The sequence below is a fragment of the Phoenix dactylifera genome, chromosome 6 (genome assembly GCF_051530095.1).
Source record: "Phoenix dactylifera cultivar Ajwa chromosome 6, Ajwa_hap1_PhDact_Kaust_v1.1, whole genome shotgun sequence".
In the NCBI taxonomy this organism is placed as follows: domain Eukaryota; kingdom Viridiplantae; phylum Streptophyta; class Magnoliopsida; order Arecales; family Arecaceae; genus Phoenix; species Phoenix dactylifera.
The window spans coordinates 5,048,572-5,071,783 of record NC_143195.1 but is presented as its reverse complement, the minus strand read 5'-3'; the positions used below and the strand labels follow the sequence as shown (position 1 = coordinate 5,071,783).

Sequence of the window (23,212 nt, the reverse complement as noted above, 5' to 3'; positions counted from 1 at the left end):
TGGAGTGAGTTGAAATATTTTAAGCTTTAGGATCATTAACTCTCTTCTTAAGAATAGCTTTTCTTTTTAATGATAGAAGCATTTAATTATGCAGGAGTGTATATTCAAAATATTAATTTCTTAATCATAGTTTTTCAGCAATGTATATATGAAGCACGATAAATCTTTTTAATATCAAAATAACATCATATATTTAGAAACATTTGTTCGCAATCAAGATCATTGAAAAACACATCATTTAGACCAATTTCAGCACACTTATATGACAAAAAATGATATGTTTCAGATGCGTATCGGAGTAAACAATCAAGGTATCAAAATTAATTCTATTTTTCTTAGGCTGTAGTTTTTATCTAAGAATCATAGTAAATTATTCTCCAGCATGATGCAATCTTTGAAGCATATAATGAAAATTACAAAAATGCAAAGATATAAGCATTTTATATGGAGTTTAAACTTTTATACTAGGTCATATTCTGAATTTCATAAGAATTTTCAAGAAGGCTTTCAAAATTTATAATTTGAGATATGTATCTTCTACATTGTAGCTCATTTTAAAAGATAGAAAACCCAATTCACCCCTCCTCTTGGGTAGGCACCTTGGGCAACAAGTGGTATCAGAGCCTCGTGCTCTAATATTGATTGTTAATCTAACGATCAAAGAGACAAAGATCATGACAACTCAAATAGATAGTTTTCTAGGAGAGGGACAATTAATTGATAAACCTCCACTATTTAATTGTGAGAGCCCAGTTCATTAACCGGCCCGCATACAGCTAGACCAGTGGGCCAGACCTATTGGCCGTTGCGGCCTCTAACTCTTCGGGGGCTATAAAAGCTTCGAACGTCCTTCCTCAGCGATAGGGTTTTCTGAACCCACGTTGATGCCGCCGGAGAGGAGCGTCATAGTTCATCCCCGAAGCCAGGTAAGCCCCTGACCACCTCGTTTTCTTTCCTGCATTTCCTCCTCCCGATCCACATGGGAGGATAGATCAATTACAAAAAAAAAAGAAAGAAAAGAAAAGAAAAGAAGAAGAAGAAAAAGAAGAAGAAGAAGAGGAAGGGAAGGGGAAGGGCTTTACCTGTGGTCTTCGACGGCAGATCCATCGCGGGAAGCGGTCGCAGGCTCGGCCACAGCCGTCCTGCGGGCGCTGCTGGCCGGTCGCGGGCTTCGTCGGCTTCGGCCGATCACCTCCCAAGCGATCCGGCATGGAGGTCTTCCCCCTTTGCTTCGCGGGAAAAGAGGGGAGATCTAATGAATCGTGAAAGGAAAAGAAGAGAAGAAGAAAAAGGGAAGAAGGAGAAGACCAACCGCCGCGGCTTTTCTTCTTCTCCCGTGCGCGTCTCCTCCGCGGGAAGGAGAGGGCCGATCGCCATGGACGCCGCCGGCCATGGTTCACCTCCTGCAGACCTCGCCCTCCTTCCTTCGTGGGAGAAGAATGGAGAAGAGAGGAAGGAGTCGGGAGAAGAGAAGAGGAGGAGAAGAAAAAGAAAGAAGAAAGCAAGGGAGAAGCTTCGGGAAGAAACAGGAAGAGAAGAAAAGAAAAGGAAAGAAAAAGAAAAAGAAGGAAAAAGGAAAGAAAAAGAAAAGAAAAGAAAAGAAAATAGAAAAAAAGAGAAAGGAAAGAAAAAAGAAAAGAAAAGAAAAGAAAAGAAAAGAAATAATAATAATAAATAAATAAAAATAAAATAAAATAAAATAAAATAAATAGTAAAGTTGAGAATAGCAAATAATTGATTTTATATGATATTAATAGGTACAGTGGAGTTGCCCAACTGTACTTAAGGATTCGTGAGCGAATCAATGTAAGTAACCTTGGCACTGATCTTAAAGTTTTTTAAATTACTGTTTATATACAATTATGAAAATGTATTGATTATGATATATTTTTCTCAAAAATTACGATCAAGTATATGATTGCATGTGATTCATGAATTTGATTAAAGAGCATTCTTCATGAATATTTGATGGTGTATGAGTTATGAAATTATGATTATGTTAGACTACATAAAAAATGATATTTGAGACATGTTTATGCATTTTAAATTATATGATGCCATTTATCATTTTCCAACCTATTTATGATGATTATGATTTATGAAAGAAAAAGAATATAATTTATGAACTCTCAGATAGCTATGACCACCTCTAGAAATAGAGGTCAGTCGACACTCTGGAGCTAGCATCCAAAGAATAACAGGCCCTCTGCCAACGGGTTAAAGTTGGTAACGAATAACAGAATTAGTCGACTAAGATTAACAGGCCCTGTCACGGGATTATAGTGACCATAGCAGCACATCCGTCTGAGAGTATGTTTTATAAAGTATGGATAAATGGCAATATTTCTATATGACTTGCATTATCATGGTTATGAACTTTCATGGATGGATCATGCATTGCTTTATGACCTGATTTGTGTATATCATCTATAAAATGTTTTATTTTACCACAACTGTTGGCTTTTTAATCACTGCATTGGCATAATTTTACTTGATCAAATAAGATAGTACCTGGTTACTTACTGAGCTGTGTAGCTCATACCTTTTTATCTACTTTTTTCTACAGATGAATAAGACTACTAGGAGCAGGGAGCTTGGTGTTATTCAGGGTTGGGGTAACTAAAAATGTTATTTAATAATTAATTTTAGAAGCTTTGTACTGTTCCAACTTCATTAATAATGTTATGACACTAGTAAATGAAACTATTTATTTTTATTATGAAATTTTAAATGGCTTCGTGTTATTGTGTGCATAAGATTGCAATAGCACGGCCGTGTCATGATCCGGATTTGGGGCGTGACATTAATGGCATAAACTACACACATTGGAAAGCACGCATGCGCATTTTTATTCAAGCACATGATTATGATTTATGGAGTATCATAGTCAATGGTCCACACACAAACACTAATCATAATAAGAAAATGGCTCAGCAAAATGCAAAAGCAATGAATATTTTATATTGTGCATTAGATGATAGTGAACTTAATTGCATATCCTTTTGCACAACTGCTAAGGAAATATGGAATATGCTTGAAGTCAAATATGAATGCACTAACAAATCTGATACAACATGTGTAGAAGAAGAGCAGTATCATATTGCAAATCCATGCTTTGTGGCACATGAAAATGAGATACATGAGGTACATGCTGAAACTGAAAGCGATATTGCATTTGATGAAACTTCATGATGCCTCTACTTTGGTATATCATCTGTTTGTAATAACAATTTGACTTAACTGATGTAAAATCTGGGTACTCTTGATGTCTTTAAAGAGTTTTGAGTTGAGGATTCTGAGTTCTTGGACAGTAACTTTTTGGTATATTAAGCATTGACAGCATTGACTGGTTGGTGAGAAAAGATAGAATGGAAGAAAGCAATGATTAAGCGAATGTTGGGGAAAGTTTGTTGTTGGAATTCTTTTTCAAATTTCTCTTTCATTCTTGATTTGAGTAGTGCTAGCTATTAATATTATGATTTTCACTTAAACACCGATACATTTGGATAACCTTCATGTGTTTGAGCAGTTTCCTCTTTGGGGAGATCGGGAAGGAAGAAGGCCCATTGTGGGCCGTGAGCACTTTGATGGGCCGCTGGGCCCAGTCCACTGCAGGCCCAACTTGGGCTTAGTCCGCTGCAGGCCCAACTTGGGCCCAGTCCGGTTGGGCCCAGTTGGGCAGTACCCTTGTGGGCCCAACTTGGGCCCAGTTCAGATCCGAGCCCGGAACCCGAACCCGAAACCCGAACCCATTTGGCCAATAAATGAAATTTTGCAGTTAAGCCCTTGGCAGTATATTATTTCACAAAAGGGTCTTCTGTAATTTGTATTTGATCCCTATAGAAAAGATTTATTATATAATGGTCCCCAACTATATTTATTTAGTCCACTCAAGCTTTATAGAATAGTACCCTGAAATTAAGTATTAGTCCCTGCAATATATTTTATTGCATAAATGAACCAATTAGAAGCCAACCATGGGGGCTCTATTTAGCTGGGTCTATGTGGGCCCATTGGACCGTGCCCAATATGGGCCCTATCGGGCCATGCCCATTATGGGCCAACTCTAGGCCCTGTTGGGCCGTGTCCAATAGTATTATTTTTGGATTTTGCAAAGTTCTGATATTAACAAGGAATTAATTAAATTTAAACAGGTGAACCTGATCCGCCTATCTGAAGTAGGGATTAAGCGAGAAGAAGTAACTTAATACTTCAAGTGTAATTTCCAAATTATTTGATAAATAGATTAAATTTTGATGAATGTTTTGTATTCTGTAAAATGGGTCAGCATGTTTAATTTTTTTTAAAAATTATGTTGTATGCTCTGAAATCCGTAAACTATGATTGGGAAATTTATGAAATCTGTCTTTATATATATGTATTCTCAGCATGGCTATGATCTGTTCTGTTCTGTTCTGGCCCCGCCAATGGAGATTATACGTTGGACCTGTCGACTTGTAATCTGTGAGGAACCGGTTTCGACACCGCGCCACCGGTGATTAGAATAGTGGTTTCTGGACACCTTTTCCACCGGTGACTAACAATAGTGGTTTCTGGCACTCTGTGCAACCCATGCCACTGGGTTACGTGGCCGTAGCCTATCATGTTGAGATTCTGGTATCTGAGTTTTTGGAAAAATGATAATAAGTTTTGAAAACAGTAAAACGATGTTATTTATGATTTATTCCAGTCATTATCCTGTGTTTTGATCTGATATGCTCTGACCCCACTTTGGGGTATTTTGTTGCTTACTGGGCTAGTGTAGCTCATTATTTTATTTTCTCTATTTTTCAGATCCAGAGGCTTGATCGCACGGGATTGGGGAGTGCGTTAGATTTTTCGATGATTTCTTCGATTTTGGGCATTTTAGTTAAATTAGTTTGGACATTTGAACTATGTTGGCATATGCTATTTTGAAATTTTGTAAGACCGCTTTTGAACAATTTAAATAATTATGTCATCTTTGAATAGCTGTATCTGCTTTGATATGATCTGCTGCCTTGCGCGCCCGTGCGGCCCGCCGTGCGGGCGTGCGGCGTCTGCCGCACCTCGGGCTCGGGGCGTGACAATAAAAGTTGGCTTTTTTAGTTATTTTTTTTGCCGCATAAAGTCCTATTCCCACCTTCATGTGGAATTGATTATGTTAGGCAATCATTTTTTGATGGTTCAGTCTTGGAACAAACCTCATCTGTTTACTGTAGGAATTTGTATCAATGAACATAGTCCACAAGTCATGGCACCTTTATTAGATGGTTTGTTGTGACAAAAAAGTGTTGCCCATACAAACTGGTTAGTGCTGATATAAAGGTTGTTCAAGGTGGTAATATGTCGTTATTTATTCTCAAAATTAAAGGCTGCGACTCTATTTGGAAATGAAAATTCTGTGATCGATGCCTACTTTTAATTTGTCATCTTACCTTTGCTGATTTAAAATGGAGGAAGAGTCGTCCTGGGGGGAGGGGTGAGTTGGGTTGGGGTTAATTGATGTCCAGGTGCAACATCCGAGACAAATCTTACATAATGTTATCTCTCTGTAGTTTTCAGAAAATGTTTTTGCTTGTACATAATTTAAATTTGCTTTGAGCATTCTGTCAACTCTTTTTGAAGTTGCAATCTCGTATTTGAATGTGCAGATCACTCTTGTGCCTCCAACAGGTGCTCAGCAGTCCAATGCTACAACAGTGTAAGGGCATTCTCTTGACAGATCATGATTTATAATGTCCATTTGGGTAAACAAATTTTAAATGTAGGCCTTCAGCTATTGTTTCATTTGATAGGTCTGCTTCAGGTTACAAATTCTAATTTTTACATTATATCTGGCTACATATCTGGCATGAGCAAAATGTTCTTATGTTTCCATTGCTTGGTGTTAGTTGCGATATGCAATAGTTTCATTCTTTCTTTCTTTTTATTTTTTGTTGATGTTTAGACTTTACTTCTTAGTTAGAGAAAGAGTGGTGAATTATTTCTGAGCAGACAATGACTGATTCCATTGAACCAGGAACATCATTTCTCAAGAAACTAGTAAATCTATCCAATAGAATGCTGAAGGCTATACCAGCCTATAGAAGCACCCGAAAAACTAGTACGATTTTTTTGGCTAGTTCTGGTTCAGGAAGTCCTTTTTTTGTCTGCTTCTGCATCTGGTGCTTCCGACAAATAATTTTGAGTTCAGCATGTTTAGCATGACTAGTTAAATTTGAATGCCTGTTCCATAAAGGGATAAATTCAAGTGAAAGAAACATTTTATATAATGGAAATTTAAGTGAACTATTTTTTTTTGTATTGCAAAGATATAACATTTATATATAATATACTTTTTCAACTTCAGTTTTTTGAGGAATCATTAAACTTGGTAATTTTGAAGCTTTGCCTACTGAATTCAAATATTTTCCTTCATCTTTTAGTACAACTCAGAAGCAAAATTAATTTCCTCATATTTTTGAGATTAAGTGGATATTTAGTCAAAATGCATGTAGTTATTGAGCATTATATTTTGTTTAATATTATTTTTGAGAAATCTTTTGTACATAGTTGTTCATGTAGTCTTTATAAACTACAATAGCGGCCTTTTTGTAGTCGACAGCCTGTCAAGTGTCATGTATTTTTTTTTTAATCTTTCCCTTTTTTTTTACTCAATAATAAACGGAAAAACTGTTGAAAATATCTTACAGCCTATGTACTAAACTAGATAAAGAAATGCCCTCTATCTAGTATGATATTAAAGACCAAAATCTAACATAAAAAAGCATCTGATTAGCTTCCATCATATAGAAAAAGGTATTTTTAAAGTCAAGCTGATAGATTAGTTATCTGGCAGTGTAAGAAAATGTCCTTACTGCCATGTTTTTGAGTGAGCCAGAGGCCACAAAGCAAGACTTCTAATGGTCATTTGAGCTATCCAATGATTCTTATTGTTCTAGATCCAAATTGAACATATAGGGATTTTCATTGATTGAAGGAGGGCAGGTTCTGCTGAAGTGACAGTGATCTAAGATTTCTTACATTTGACTGGCCAAAGATCATAGATTTGCCTTAGAAGCTTGACTAGTCCCACTTTTGTTGGTAGTCTTGTAATATCTGTTAGAAAAGAATCCCTCAAGGTAGTAAACATCTAAACTTTTGTAACGAGATATGAGATAAGTAAGACGCAATGATGAAAAAAGAAAAAGATTTGATGCAGACATGGGTTGTCTGGCCACAATAACTAATAGTAATCATCATTCATTTACATAGGCACTTTTTAGCTCCTTTGTCACATCCAAAACTACAAGTTCCATTGCCTTTCTTGAATCTGATCGTTTATGATAATCATTGTCCATTTTCTTTCAGAAATTCAATATTCTATTTTTGCATTTGAAACATTTTATCATTTTCCTTCAGAAAGATATATGCAGAAGGGTATTGTTCCATGTATGGTATTTGTGGACGCCGCGGTGATGGAAAGGTTTTGAACTGTCCTTATAATGTCCCTTCTATGAAGGTACTTGGTAACACATTGTGGTTATCATTTTATATTTGTATGCAAGATTATAGTTATATTTGTGCTGCTAAGTTATCATTTTGACATGAATATCTGGAAAGGAAAACAAATTAACGGTCTTCTTTTTCTTTCTATAAAAAAAAGGTGGGTGGGCTGGTGTTACTGCATGTGTGTTCAACCTTTTCTTCCTAAATTATTGGGTCTTAATGTATCTGTAACCTTGAGTAGTATAAAGTTAAACTGTGATTGGACTCTTGATCTGTAAAATGTTTTCTTTTTTCCTTCTCAGCCAGATGAGTTGTTGTCCTTGAAGATCCAGAGTTTGTGTCCAACAATCACTGGCAATGTCTGCTGCACTGCAGATCAGTTTAGCAAGTTGTAGAATCAATGAATGTTAGAGAACTAGAACTACTTAGGTCAAGGTATAGCATTCTTCAAATCATGTTCTGGTGGAATTGCATGTTATTTCAGGACATCAAACTGCTAAAATAGTAAAAACGTTAAATCATACAAGATCATAGGGTTTTTGCATATATTCTCTTCTAAATATGCAAAATTGCATGAATACCCTCGTAAAACTACTATTTGCATGTATATCCTTCTTTTTTTTTTTGCATATGTACCTGTATTATTTAACGTCGTTAAAAAATAGACGGTTTAAAATTAAAATGACTACAATAACCTTATGGGTAGATTTGCAAAAAAAGTTATAAGGGTATATACGCAAATAGTAACTTTCATATTTAAAAGGGTATACATTCAAAAAATTCATTAAAAAATGTCAAAACTCAGCTGAAATTTTCTAAGTCTTTTATGATTCAGTTGGATTGATAAGTCAAAAAAAGATCGAGTCACATTGTTAATTTTTTTTTTTAAGATCTTGGCTTAGTCAAGTTGGAATATTAGGTGGTCATTTTGGTAATTCTATTCTTCATTTGATTTTGATATAATTATAATTATTGAATTTATGACATCTATATATTCGTCATTATTTTTAAAAGATTGAAGCTATCAAATTTAAATTAATTATAGATGCTTAGATTAGTAAAATATTTTTTAGTGAGTTGTAAATGTTGAGTTGTTTGTTTTTGAGACGAGAATTTCGTAAAAGTAACATGATTTATTCTGTAAGAGTTGATATTAACATGATTTAATTTTATTTTGTTATCTTTTTTATTAACGATTATCTTTATTGGATTTTGATTATTTTTGATTAGATTTTTTTGAAGTGTATACCCTGCTAAATATGCGTAATTGCATGAATACCCTCGCAAAGTTGCTATTTGCATGTCTATCCATATGAAGTTTTCTTTTTGCATGTATACCCATAAGGGTATTTTAGTCATTTTAATTTTAAATCATTTAATTTTTAACGGCGTTAGATAGTATAGGTACATATATAAAAAAGAAAGTAAAAGAAGGGTATACATGCAAAATAAATATTTGATGAGGGTATACATGCAAATAGAAATTTTACGAGGGTATTCATACATTTTTATATATTTTGGAGGGTATATATGCAGAAAACCCAAGATCATATGTATCACAAGGAAACATAATAGGTAGACAACAGGGAATGGAAAAAAAAAATGAACAACCTTTTTGTATATACACTTTGATTTTTTTTGGTGGGTTAGCTCAGCCCACGGCTACATTAAATTATCTCCAACTAAATCCTCCAATTACATATTTTGGTACTGATTCTAAGAAGCAGGGTTGGTGAAATCGTCCTGAATCGGACGGTTCCGGTAGCTTCGAGCCGTACCGGCGACTCACCGGTACAGTTCCGGCAACGAAAACGAAAATCGTTGCCGGTACCGAAGAAGGAGAAGAAAAGAGAGTGCGAGCGGGGGAGGGAGGGAGATGGAGAGGGAGGGAGGCGGGCAGACGCTGGCAGAGGCCGGCGGAGGGTGGCGGGAACGAAATAGGGGAACCGACCGTTGCCTCCGCCGGCCCTTCATCGGCCTCCTCCATCGTCCGCCTGCCTCCTCTCTCCCTCTGACACGGCATGACGCGGTCCCGTACCGCCTAGTGCCATCGGAGAACTAGTACGGTGCTCAGTATCTGTTCCGCTGACCTTGGTAAGAACACAATTACATCTACCGAAGTTCAAAGACCAACCTGCTGGAGTATTGCCTTCGTGTATTATAGTTTTATTTTTTTTCTCTTAAAGTCTATTAGTTTAGCAGTGACAATATATATTTGAAATGAGAAGTCAATCTCTCAATGTTGAATATTGTCTGCTAGCATACTTCCCGGTCCTCTTCAATTGATATATTCTTCTTCCCTTGTTTGATCAGTTGGTGTGATTTCTTTGAGTTGTCTATGCTTTGCAGTATGTATTTGTATTCAGAGTTCTTAAATACAAAAAAGGCAGATATAAGCATTGTGTTAAAATATTTGAACTATGGATGATAACCAAATAAGTTTTGCAGGTAAGAATAAATCACAATTGGTGCACATTCTACCTCTCCTTCTGTCTTTATTGTTATAGAAAAAAGTGGATTTATTTGAAGTCATAGCTTCATTCAAAATAATCAGTTCTGATATTGACAGAAACATGCTTGAACTGAATTTTTATCAAAATTGGTGTCATGTTCCAGTTTGGTAGGATAAGAATTCGACTTCTCAGAGGATAAATATTGTTGGGTTGATTTTAGTCCATCACCTAGGATTATCCGCAACCTTTCGGTTTGAACTAATTTGGGGTTAATGCTTAATTGCAAGTTCCGTCCATTGCTTATATTACTTATATAGTTGTCTTTTGTTGTTTTTGAATACTTTGATCCTCTTTTTTCTTTTTGCTGTTATTTTTTGTGTAATACCCACTTATTTTTCATGTGATATCTTTTGCAGGCAATTCCTTTTCTTGTGGGATGCCCAGCATGCTTGAGGAACTTTTTAAATCTTTTCTGCGAGCTCTCTTGCTCTCCAAATCAAAGCCTTTTCATCAACGTGACTTCTGTGATGAAGGTCCTTTTTCTTTATACCCATAGTTTATTTGTAGACAAGGATTTAAGGTTATGGCTTCCTAGTAGATAAACTACTTAATAGTTAACATCTGATTGTTCTTTGTGATAATTTATTGTTCCAGTTCATGATGTTAAAGATTGGGTTCGCACTGTTTTTCCTCCCCTCACCCGCTTCTTTTTGAAGTGAATGGCATTTATATATGGAATAAATATTGGATTATGATTAAATTATAAATAACTGCCTACGATGTACAGTCATATTTATACTTTTAAATTGCATTCTTATGTGGTTGCAGGTCAATGACAGTTTGACCGTTGATGGCATAGATTTTTATGTAACTAGTCAGTATGTAGAGGAGTTATTTAATTCATGCAAGGATGTGAAATTTGGGACTATGAACACTCGTGCAATGGATTTTGTTGGTGCAGGTGCTCAAAATTACAAAGGTGAGAAGTGCCAAGGTTTTATGTCTAACTCATGCATGGTTGCAAGTAGGACCTAAAGTTCATCTATCTTTGTAATTGCCTTGTCTATCATGCCGAATGAACTAAGCAGAGTAAGAGAAGAAAAAGTATGGATGCCCTTTGGCCTAGGGATATTTTTCATATGACAGCAACATAATTTAATGAGGGAAATAAATTTTTTAACTTTTGAACATGTTGGTTTAAATTGTCTATCAATTATTGCTAATGCTTACATAACGTAAAAATGATCATATTACTGTTCTCATTGTTGAGTTGAACCAGTAAGTTGTTGAAGATTTCCCTTGTACCTATTCTCTTCGGATGTTCTCTCTTGGTCCTGCATTATTTTATTGTATCAGCATGTGCTATTTACGGTGCTGTGTTATAACTTTGATCTCAAGTCATGCCATCATTGCATTGGTATCTTGATTTATGCCCTTACATTTAGCTGGATAAACAATTTCTAAACCTGGGAAGTTGTTATCTTCACTAGCTTCTTTGTTATGTTCAACTGGCGGAATTGTAAATCTTGCTTCTATTTATGGTTGGTTTAACCTTATGCTTCTGATTGCTTTTCCAGAGTGGCTTGCATTTATTGGTCATCAGGCAAATCCCAATGAACCTGGTTCACCATATGCAATAGCCTTTCGAACAAATCTTAATGATTCAGTCAGGATGAAGCCTATGAATGTTACAGTTTATTCATGTGGTGACCCTTCTCTTGGCTGTTCATGTGGTGATTGTCCTTCATCTTCTGTATGCTTTGATTCTGCTTCACCTGCTCCTCATGAGAAACAAGCCTGTGCTATTAGAATTGGTTCTTTGAAGGTATAACTTATCTTTCCTCTGTTGCTTTTTGATGTGATAAAATCTGATGACATTTGTTTCCTTAGGTCATTGGGATAATGTGGAACTATCAAAGGATAATAGGCAAAGTAGTAAGGTACACCGTCTCAGTACCGGGCCTCCTACTGTGCCACACTATTGCTGTATCAGTATGTTAAGATACGTAGATGGTTCAACATATGGAGTGTTGGTACGCTCCCATACTATGTATTGGTACCGAACTGGTATTGTATGGTATGATGCTCCATATCGTCCGGTTCGGTGCGTTATGGCAAATCTTGCAAAGTGGTATATACATGCATATCGTGAACTGAAATAATGCATATCGTGAATTGAAATAATGCATGGATTAATTAATCTTATTATCATCTTTCTTCTTGTAAAAATGGAAGACCTTTTGAAATATAGCGGGATCTTATTATTAGGGAAGGAAATTGGTCCCATTTGTATACCCCATTCCCCACCTTGGCGCCCCCGCCCCCAACCAATAAAAAAAGGGGGGGGGGGGAGGGGGGGGGCTCACCTTGGTTGCACTTGTTATCCAAGTTTTGTATATGATGACATCTGTTTCTTTAAGTCACTGGGATAATGTAGAACTATCATTTTGTGCATAGGATAATAGGCAAAGTAGCAAGATATATCGTCTCAGTACCGAGCCTCCTACCATGCCACATTATTGTTGTCGGTATGTTACGGTATGGGGATGGTTCAGCGTACGGAGTGTCGGTATGCCTCCGTACTATGTATTGACATCGAACCGGTACTGTATGGTATGTCCCGTATCGTCCGGTTCGGCACGGTACGGCAAACCTTGCAAAGTAGTGTATACATGCATATCGTGAATTACAATAATGCATGGATTAATTAATCTTATTATCATCTTTCTTGTAAAAAGGGAAGACCTTTTGAAATATAGCGAGATCTTATTAGTAAGGAAGGAAATTGGTTCTATTTGTATTCCCCATCCCTCCCTTTGGCGCCCCCTCCCCGCCCCCCCCCCAAAAAAAGGGGGCCCTCACCTTGGTTGCACTTCTTATCCAAGTTTTGTATTGATCTCAATACCTTTCTACCTCTTTATCTTTGCCTCAATTGTGATCTTGATCCTTCAATTAATCTTGATTTCTGAATCTTGCTCTAGATATATTACAATCCTCATGCAATACATGGGAATGGACTAGAATCCCTAAGAACAGCCACACATGGAGCCTTTGTCCTAAGTGTCAATATTACATGGTGCAGACATGAGAATCATATTTAGATGTATAGTCAAGTGTCTGACTCAGTAAGAGGAAAGAAAAAAAGAAGATATGTGGATGCTTAAGATTGATGTAGGATGGAAGGAGGAGAGGGAAGAAAAGGGAAGAACGGGAGGGAAGAAAAGGGAGGAAGAAGGAGAAGAAGAATCAGAGGTAGGGCCAACTCAATATTCTCAAATCTCAATAATAAAGAACTTGGGTTCTTAATTACATATTAGTGGGTATTTATAAATCCAAAATCCTAATAAGAGTCCATGTAGAAATAAAATATTGAAGTCCTCAGAAAACTCTAGTCTTAATAAAAATAGAGTTCCCAATAAAAATAAAATTCTCTTCTTTTCAAATAAAATAATATTAGCCTAAATAAAATAGAATTTTTCTAATTCCTATATTTACGCCTAATAGTGGTGTGCCTAGATCTCTTATAGAATGATCCGTCAAAGATACTATATTAACAGAATTATTTTTATTTATACCTTTACATATTATTTGTTTAAACATCAATGTCTTTCAGCATATTTGTTTCTTGTCCAAACTTCCCAGTTGACCTAAGGGTATAAGAAAATTAACATTTTTCCAAAGTTGATTCAACACTTACATCCTCGACCAATTTCTAGTGTCAAATTGGAGAGTGAAAACTCATTGTTGGAAGAGTCCAACTGTTGACCAATCGCTGAAAGCTGCAACGAAGGAACTTCATTAGTATCCAAGTTTCTGACATATATCCAATTCATTGTGAAGCTGGATGTGTGTGCCTATGTAAGATGTCAAATCACAACCTCAACCATGACTAGATCTTATCATAATGTTGACCTTCTTGTCTAGGATCATACCTTGTTTCGTGAACATGAGGTAATATTTTTTGGCCCAATCTTTTTTTGTAGCTCTTAGTGCAACAAATTCCTTACTAAAGACTTAGATCCACTTCTTCATGAAACTTAAAGAAAAAGTTAATCTTCCAAATCACTTACTTTGGATGTCCAAAAATACATGTCTTGATTTTCTATTTCAACAATCTCAATAACTGTACGTTGTTTATTTCAATTCTTATCTTATTATAGACCGAGTCAAATCCTAGTCTCATTTCTATTGCAGGTTGATTTATCACTTATGCTTTAAGTCATAACTTAAACATTCATTCCAATATACCAGTTATATCCCCAATTCATTTGTTAACTAAGATCCAAATCTAGTGCTACTTCAAAGCTAACTTTGTTTCTTGATCGAACCGGGATCCGTATCGGTCAAGGATCGCCGAACCGGTACCGAGTGCTGTACCGGTCAGCTCCCGATACAGTTTGGTACCAGTTCAGACTGAACCGAACCGGTATTGAACTGGTTAGTGTCGGTTCTCGCTTGACCGATACAGATCGGTATCGGTTCGGACCAAACCGGTACCGAACTAGTTGGTGCCGGATCACGCACCGGCACCCTAATTTTTGTTTTTGGAGTTCTCTCTTTTCGATCTTTTATGAATTTAAGTCTAATTTGATATTTTTTTGATGCTTTCTGATGTTTCTAGGATTCCAGTTTAAGCTAGATGATGCATCTTATTGCTTTAAAATGATATAAATCATAAAATGAACAACATAAAATATCTTCAAACCAAGATACAATCAAATTACATACTTTTAAAGTCCAACAGACATACATAATGATATTTAAAATCGAGTCGAGTGGCGATACCTCTCGTAGATATCCGAATCATCAGCATAATCAGAAAGCACATCAACCCATCCCTCTGTCCAAGCGATATTGGAGTCTTATATGTTCATCTCATAAGGAATGCGTGTCGAGTTATAAGCACTTTCGGATCTCTCGCAGAAGTTCTAGCTTTGAGGTGTTCTTAGTTGATAATACGGCTGTAGAGGGGACCATCCGACTATGCCGGTAGCAAGATCCGACCCGTGAGATGCTCTGAGGTACGTAGGATAGTAGCCACCGAGTCTGAGTCGAACCGGACGGAACCGGCTAAAAATTACCGGTTTCGGCTGGAATTATTGAGGTTCCGACCCCTATGGGGTTGGAACTATTTTCCTATAGCGAACAAACTCAGTATGGGACCGGGTTGGCTCGATTCGGCTTGAACCAAGCCGTACGGCCCGGTTTGATCCGGTTCGGCCTGGTTCGGCAATCCTTGGACTACCGATCGATCGGCGGGCCGGAACTGGCATACCAATTTTTTTAAATATTTTCTAGTTTGATTAATTGGTAATTGATTTTTTCAACTTTTACAATGATTTTAAGTATAATTTGATATTTTATGATGTTGCTATGATCCTAGTATAACTTAATGATGCATTTTGTTGTTTTAAAGTAATACAAAATATAAAATGATTAGTAAAATATTGGATGTTACAAGAAGCAATATGAAATATTCTAAAATCAACTAGTGAGGTAAAAAATATAAAATAATATAATTAATTATATATATATATAATACAATAAACATACCGATATCTAAAATCTCATCGAGTGATGATGCCTCTCGTAGATATTCGGATCGTTAGCATAGTTAAGAGGCACCTTAGCCCATCCCTCTAACTAAGCTGCATTGTAGTTTTGAATGTTCATCCTATAAGGAACGTACTCTAGGTTATAGGCACTTTCGGTTCTCTCGCTGAAGTTTTAGCTCTGAGGTGTCCTCTGGCCGATAATACGACTGTAGAGGAGCTCATCCAAATATGTTGGTAGCAAAATCTGACTCGTAAGATGCTCTAGGCTGCGTAGGGTAGCATCTAGACGATGTCTCAAATACACCATATTTATATCCATATTTGTATGGGTTATAAGCTGCATGTGGCTACGGATAGCAGGATCCAACATACAACTTGGAATTTGATACATCTATTTTTTTTTGAATTTTATTTTATTTTTTTATTTTTCAATCTAAAAATTATTTAATTTTTAAAAATTATATATAATCCTACAATTAAAAATTTTTATGTGATCGTGTAGATCATCCATAGATTTACAACATACATAAAATTAAGCCAAAATCAAAAATTTTAGTATGATCTCTTGTTATTTTGCAAATTTTAAGATATATTTTGGTATTTTAAAAAAAGAGAAAATGAGATAGGGAAGAGGAAGCATACCTTATTTACGGTCGGATTCTTCTTCAATCATGCTGAATCAACGTGTCTTTCACCGTGGGGAAGGGGGTTATTCGAATAGGTAGCTTCTCGGGCCTTCCTACCTTTAAACCAGAAGGAAGAGAGAGGGGAGGGGGGTTGGTTCAGAACCGATCCGACTTGGTGCCAACCATTTGGTTCGCACCAGTTCCGCATAGAACTGGCTAGTTTGGATCGAGTCCGTGCGGTTCGCGACAGGTTCCGGCCGGTTCGCGATCGATTCCCAAAAAAAAAGGTGAACCGACCTGGTCCCCTACCGGTGCGGCTCGACCCGATTTGGCCCGGTTTGGCAAACCTTGTTCTTATTAAAGTTATAATTGAACTATTGGTATAAGTTTCAGTCTATACAATTCTAGATCTTATTTTTTATCATTCTTTGATTGACCAAATGTCTTTTCAAATTGCTTGAAAGTTTATACTAAAGATTCTTTTGCTATCATTTATTACATTATACGAATGTTCACTCAAATTGTGAATAATTGGATTTAGGAGCCAAGACAACCATATGATTTTAGGACATGAAAATACTAATAGTGTTATACATTTTTGATGCTGGAAACCTAACTCACGATATGATTTGGGCAAGGTCTGCCGAACTAGTATCGGGATCCGTACCGGTTGGCGAGCCGGTCATTACGGTACTAGTTCGGTACCATACCAATACGTGGTACCCAAAATTCTTTTTTTAAGTTTTTTAAATTTGATTAATTGGTAATCAACATCTATTTTTTTTAAGTTAATAAAGTTTGATTATTTTTCAACTTTTTCAATGATTTTAAGTATAATTTGATGTTTCTATGATCCGGTATAACCTAAATGATGCATTTTGTTGTTTTAAAATTATACAAATATAAAATAATTAATGAGATGTTGCATGCGACAAAAAGCATGACATTTTCCAAAATCAATTACTAAGGTAGAAAATATAAAATAATATAATCAATTATATATATTTAAATTACAATATACATACTGATATTTAAATTTTCGTCGAGCGGAGATGTCTCTCGTACATATCTGGATCATTAGCATAGTCAGGAGGTACATCAGCCCATCCCTCTAACCAAGCAGCATTGTAGTTTTTTTCTTTATGGTTCCATTCCTGCAGGTTTATTAGGTATATCAGTTTATCAATTATTTAAACATAGCAAATTTTTGTTACGATTAAGATATTATTTTTTACCTTAGAAAATGCATTTAATTTATCTAATACATAGTGCTAATTTTTTATATTTATTTATTTATTTATAATAATTTTTAAATTAAAAAAATATGTTTAAATACCATAAATTCAGAAAAATATGTTTTTTACTTCAAAAAATACTTTTGAAATATGTATTATGTACTATTTAATTTTTTATATATTTTTAATTATTTTTAATTAAAAAAATAACTTTTGAATCTAAATTTTTTAAAAATTAATTTGATCTCAGATCCATATAGAACCCTATTATGGATGCTACATATATTGTTCTAGGCCCATGGGTATGCATCAAAGGCTACTTATTTCTTAATTTTTCTTAAAATTTAGGCTTAGACTCCTATCTAAATGATCACCTCAAAACTTAAATAAATGCACAACAAATTTGGCTAGAGAATAGTTTGCATGCCCCAAAATATGCTTCTGATTTTATATTTTTTTTGAATTTTATTTTATTATTTACTATTTTATTTTAAAATAAAAAAAATATATTTTTAATTTTTAAAATTATGTGTAATTTAAAAATTAAAAATTTTTATGTGATTTTATAGATCATCTATAGATCTACAACATATCATAAAATTAGGCCAAAACCAAAAATTTTGGCATGATCTCTCCGTATTTTGCAAATTTCAAGGTATTTTTTGACGTCCAAGAAAATAAAAAAAATGAGATAGGGGAGAAGAAGCATATCTTATTTAGGGTTGAATCTTCTTTCAATAGTGTTGAATCAGCGTGTTTTTCACTATGGGGAAGGGGGTCTTTGAATAGTTTGGAAAGGCTTGAGAAACTTCGCGAATAGGGTTCGTTTAAAACAAAAGAAAGAGGGGAGGAAGGCAGGTTCGGAAACAGTTCTGGTTCGCACCGGTTCAGCACGGAGTTGGCCGGCTCGGACTGAGTTTTTGCGGTTCACGATTGGTTCCAGCTTGTTCCGACTAGTTCCTATCAATTCGGGACCGGTCCGGGGTGTTCCTATCGGTTTGGGACCGGTTCCGGCTAGTTTAGTAGGGAAGGAAATTGGTCCCATTTGTATACCCCACCCCCCACCTTAGGGGGCGTGGGGTGGTGGGTGCTCACCTTGGTTGCACTTCTTATCCAAGTTTTGTATCTGATGACATTTGTTCCATTAAGTCACTGGGATAATGTAAAACTATCATTTTGTGCATAGGATGATAGGCAAAGTAGCAAGATACACCGTTTCGGTACCGGGCCTCCTACCATGCCACATTATTGTTGTCTGTATGTTAGGGTATGGGGATGGTTCAACGTATGGAGTGTCGGTATGCCTCCGTACTATGTATTGACACCGAATCGGTACTGTATGGTACGTCCCGTATCGTCTGGTTCGGCACGGTACGGCGAAATCTTATTATCATCTTTCTTGTAGACCTTTTGAAATATAGCGAGATCTTATTAGTAAGAAAGAAATTGGATCTTTTTGTATTCCCCGTCCCTCCCCTTGCGCCCCCCCCCCCCCAAAAAAAAAAAAGAAAAAAGAAAAGGGGGCCTGACCTTGGTTGCACTTCTTATCCAAGTTTTGTATTGATCTCAATACCTTTCAACCTCTTTATCTTTGCCTCAATTGTGATCTTGATCCTTCAATTAATCTTGATTTCTGAATCTTGCTCTAGATATATTACAATCCTCATGCAATACATGGGAATGGACTAGATCCCTAAGAATAGCCACGCATGGAGCCTTTGTCGGTTTGTCCTAAGTGTCAATATTACATGGTGCAGACATGAGAATCATATTTAGATGTATATTCAAGTGTCTGACTCAATAAGAGGAAAGAAAAAAAGAAGATACGTGAATACTTAAGATTGACGTAGGATGGAAGGAGGAGAGGGAAGAAGAGGGAAAAGAACGGGAGGGAAGAAAAGAGAGGAAGAAGGAGAAGAAGAATAAGAGGAAGGGGCAACTCAATATTCTCAAATCTCAATAATACAGAACTTGGGCTCTTAATTACATATTAGTGGGTATTTATAGACCCAAAATCCTAATAAGAGTCCATGTAGAAATAAAATATTAAAGTCCTTAGAAAACTCTAGTCTTAATAAAAATAGAGTTCTCAATAAAAATAAAATTCTCTTCTTTTCAAATAAAATAAAATTAACCTAAATAAAATAGAATTTTTCTAATTCCTATATTTACGCCTAATAGTGGTGTGCCTAGATCTCTTATAGAACGGTCCATCAAAGATACAATATTAACAAGATTATTTTTATTTATACCTTTACCTATTGTTTGTTTAAACATCGATGTCTTTCAGCATATTTGTTTGTTGTCCAAACTTCCCAGTTGACCTAAGGGTATAAGAAAAATAACATTTTTCCAAAGTTGATTCAACACTTACATCCTCGACCAATTTCTAGTGTCAAATTGGAGAGCGAAAACTCGTTGGAAGAGTCCAACTGTTGACCAATCGCTGAAAGCTGCAATGAAGGAACTTCATTAGTATCCAAGTTTCTGACATATATCCAATTCATTTTGAAGCTGGATGTGAGTGCCTATGTAAGATGTCAAATCACAACCTCAACCATGACTAGATCTTATCGACTTATCATAATGTTGACCTTCTTGTCTAGGAGCATACCTTGTTTCGTGAACATGAGGTAATATTTTTTGGCCCAATCTTCTTTTGTAGCTCTTAGTGCAACAAATTCCTTACTAAAGACTTAGATCCACTTCTTCGTGAAACTTAAAGAAAAAGTAAATCTTCCAAATCACTTACTTTGGATGTCCACAAATACATGTCTTGATGATCTATTTCAACAATCTCAATAACTGTAGGTTGATTTATGTCAATTCTTATCTTATTGTAGACCGAGTCAAATCCTAGTCTCATTTCTATTCATTCTAAACTTGACAATTGCAGGTTGATTTATCACTTATGCTTCAAGTCATAACTTAAACATTCATTCCAATATACCAGTTATATCCTCAATTCATTTGTTAACTAAGATCCAAATCTAGTGCTACTTCAAAGCTAACTTTGTTTCTTGACCGAATCGGGATCCATATCAAGGATTGCCGAACCGGTACCGAGTGCCGTACCGGTCAGCCCCCGGTACGGTTTAGTATCAGTTCAGACCGAACCGAATCGGTATTGAACTGGTTGGTGCTGGTTCATGCCTGACCGGTACGTTTCGATATCAGTTCGGACCGAACCGGTATCGAACTAGTTGGTGGTGCCGATTCACGCACCAGCACGCCCTAATTTTTGTTTTTGGAGTTCTCTCTTTTCGAACTTTTATGAATTTAAGTCTAATTTGATATTTTTTTGATGCTTTCTGATGTTTCTAGGATTCCGGTTTAAGCTAGATGATGCATCTTATTGCTTTAAAATGATATAAATCATAAAATGAACAACATAAAATATTTTCAAACCAAGATACAATCAAATTACATACTTTTAAAGTCCAACAGATATACATAATGATATTTAAAATCGGGTCGAGTGGCGATACCTCTCATAGATATCCGGATCATCAGCATAATCAGGAAGCACATCAACCCACCCCTCTATCCAAGCGACATTGGAGTTTTATATGTTCATCCCGTAAGAAATGCGCGTCGGGTTATAAGCACTCTCGGATCTCTCGCTGAAGCTCTAGCTATGAGAGGTGTTCTTGGTTGATAATACGACTGTAGAGGGGACCATCCGACCATGCCGGAAGCAAAATCCGATCCGTGAGATGCTCTGAGCTACGTAGGATAGTAGCCACCGACCAGTTCGCACCGAGTCTGAGTCGAACCGGACGGAACTGGCTAAAAATTACCGATTTCAGCCGGTATTATTGAGGTTCCGACCCCTATGGGGCCGAAACTGTTTTCCTATGGCAAACAGACTCGGTATGGGACCGGGTCGGCTCGGTTCGGCTTGAACCAGGCCGTACGGCCTGGTTCGGCAATCCTTGGACTACCGATCGACAGGCGGGTCGGAACCGGCATACTGATTTATTAAAAGTTTTCTAGTTTGATTAATTGGTAATCAATTTTTTCAACTTTTAAAATGATTTTAAGTATAATTTGATATTTTATGATGTTGCTATGATCTTGGTATAACCTAATGATGCATTTTCTTGTTTTAAAGTGATACAAAATATAAAATGATTAGTAAAATATTGTATGCTACAAGAAGCAATATGAAATATTATAAAATCAACTAGTGAGGTTAAAATTATAAAATAATATAATCAATTATATATATATTTAAAATACAATATGCATACCGATATCTAAAATCTCGTTGAGTGATGATGCTTTTCGTAGATATTCAGATCGTTAGCATAGTTAAGAGGCACCTTAGCCCATCCTTCTAACTAAGCTGCATTGTAGTTTTGTATGTTCATCTTATAAGAAACGCACTCTGGGTTATAAGCACTTTCGGTTCTTTTGCTGAAGTTTTGGCTCTGAGAGATATCCTCTGGCTGATAATATGGCTGTAGAGGAGCTCATCCGAATATGCTGGTAGCAAAATCCGACTCGTAAGATGCTCTAGGTTGTGTAGGATAGCAGCTAGACGATGCCTCAAATGCACCATATATTCATGTTCAGATGGGTTACAGGCTGCATGTGGTTACGGATAACAAGATCCAACATACAACTCGGAACTTGATACATCTATTTTTTTGAATTTTATTTTATTTTTTTATTTTTTAATCCAAAAATTATTTAATTTTTAAAAATTATAATATTTCTACAATTAAAAATTTTTATGTATATTTTTATGTATGATCTCTTCTTATTTTGCAAATTTTAATGTATATTTTGATACTTAAAAAAAAAAGAGGAAATGAGATAGGGAAGAGGAAGCATACCTTATTTGCGGTTGGATCCTTCTTCAATCATGCTGAATCGACGTGTCTTTCACCGTGGGGAAGGGGGTTATTCGAATAGGTAGCTTCTCGGGCCTTCCCACCTTTAAACCAAAAGGAAGAGAGAGGGGAGGGGGGTCGGTTCAGAACCGGTTTGACTTGGTGCAAACCGTTTGGTTTGCACCAATTCCGCATAGAACGGGCTAGCTTGGATCGAGTCCGTGCGGTTCGCGACTGGTTCCAGCTGGTTCGCGACCGATTCCAAAAAAATAGGTGAACTGACCCGGTCCCCCACCGGAGCGGCTCGGCCCGATATGGCCTGGTTTGGCAAACCTTGTTCTTATTAAAGTTATAATTCAACTATTGGTTTAAATTTCAGTCTATACAATTCTAGATCTTATTTTTTATCATTCTTTGATGTACCGAACTTGTCTTTTCAAATTGCTTGAAAGTTTATACTAAAGATTCTTTTGCTATTATTTATTACATTATATGAATGTTCACTCAAATTGTGAATAATTGGATTTAGGAGCCAAGACAACCATATGATTTTAGGACATGAAAATACTAATAGTGTTATACATTTTTGATGCTGGAAACCTGACTCATGATATGATTTGGGCAAGGTCCGCTGAACTAGTATCGAGATCCGTACCGGACCTACCAGTTGGCGGGCCGGTCATCACAGTACTAGTTCGGTACCATACCAATATGTGGTACCCAATATTTTTTTTAAGTTTTTTATATTTGATTAATTGGTAATCAATTTTTCAGGCACACCCATTTTTTAAGTTTTTAAAGTTTGATTAATTGGTAATCGATTTTTCAACTTTTTCAGTGATTTTAAGTATAATTTGATGTTTTTTGATGTTTTTATGATCTGGTATAACCTAAATGATGCATCTTGTTGTTTTAAAGTCATACAAAATATAAAATAACTAATGAGATGTTGCATGCTACAAAAAGCATGACATATCCTAACATCAATTACTAAGGTGAAAAATATAAAATAATATAATCAATTACATATATTTA

At 36.0% G+C, this 23,212-nt stretch overlaps 1 protein-coding gene across 1 annotated transcript in view; it reads left to right on the top strand.

Annotated features, from left to right (window-relative positions):
* LOC103716598 (uncharacterized) overlaps positions 1–23,212 on the top strand; it is a 281,358-nt gene that overhangs the window by 24,613 nt on the left and 233,533 nt on the right. Inside the window, exons 11-15 of the mRNA XM_089923826.1 lie at positions 5,634–5,683; positions 7,384–7,483; positions 10,340–10,456; positions 10,752–10,902; positions 11,501–11,748. Of these exons, the coding sequence (XP_089779952.1) occupies positions 5,634–5,683; positions 7,384–7,483; positions 10,340–10,456; positions 10,752–10,902; positions 11,501–11,748 (666 nt within the window). The remainder of the gene's footprint in view (positions 1–5,633; positions 5,684–7,383; positions 7,484–10,339; positions 10,457–10,751; positions 10,903–11,500; positions 11,749–23,212) is intronic.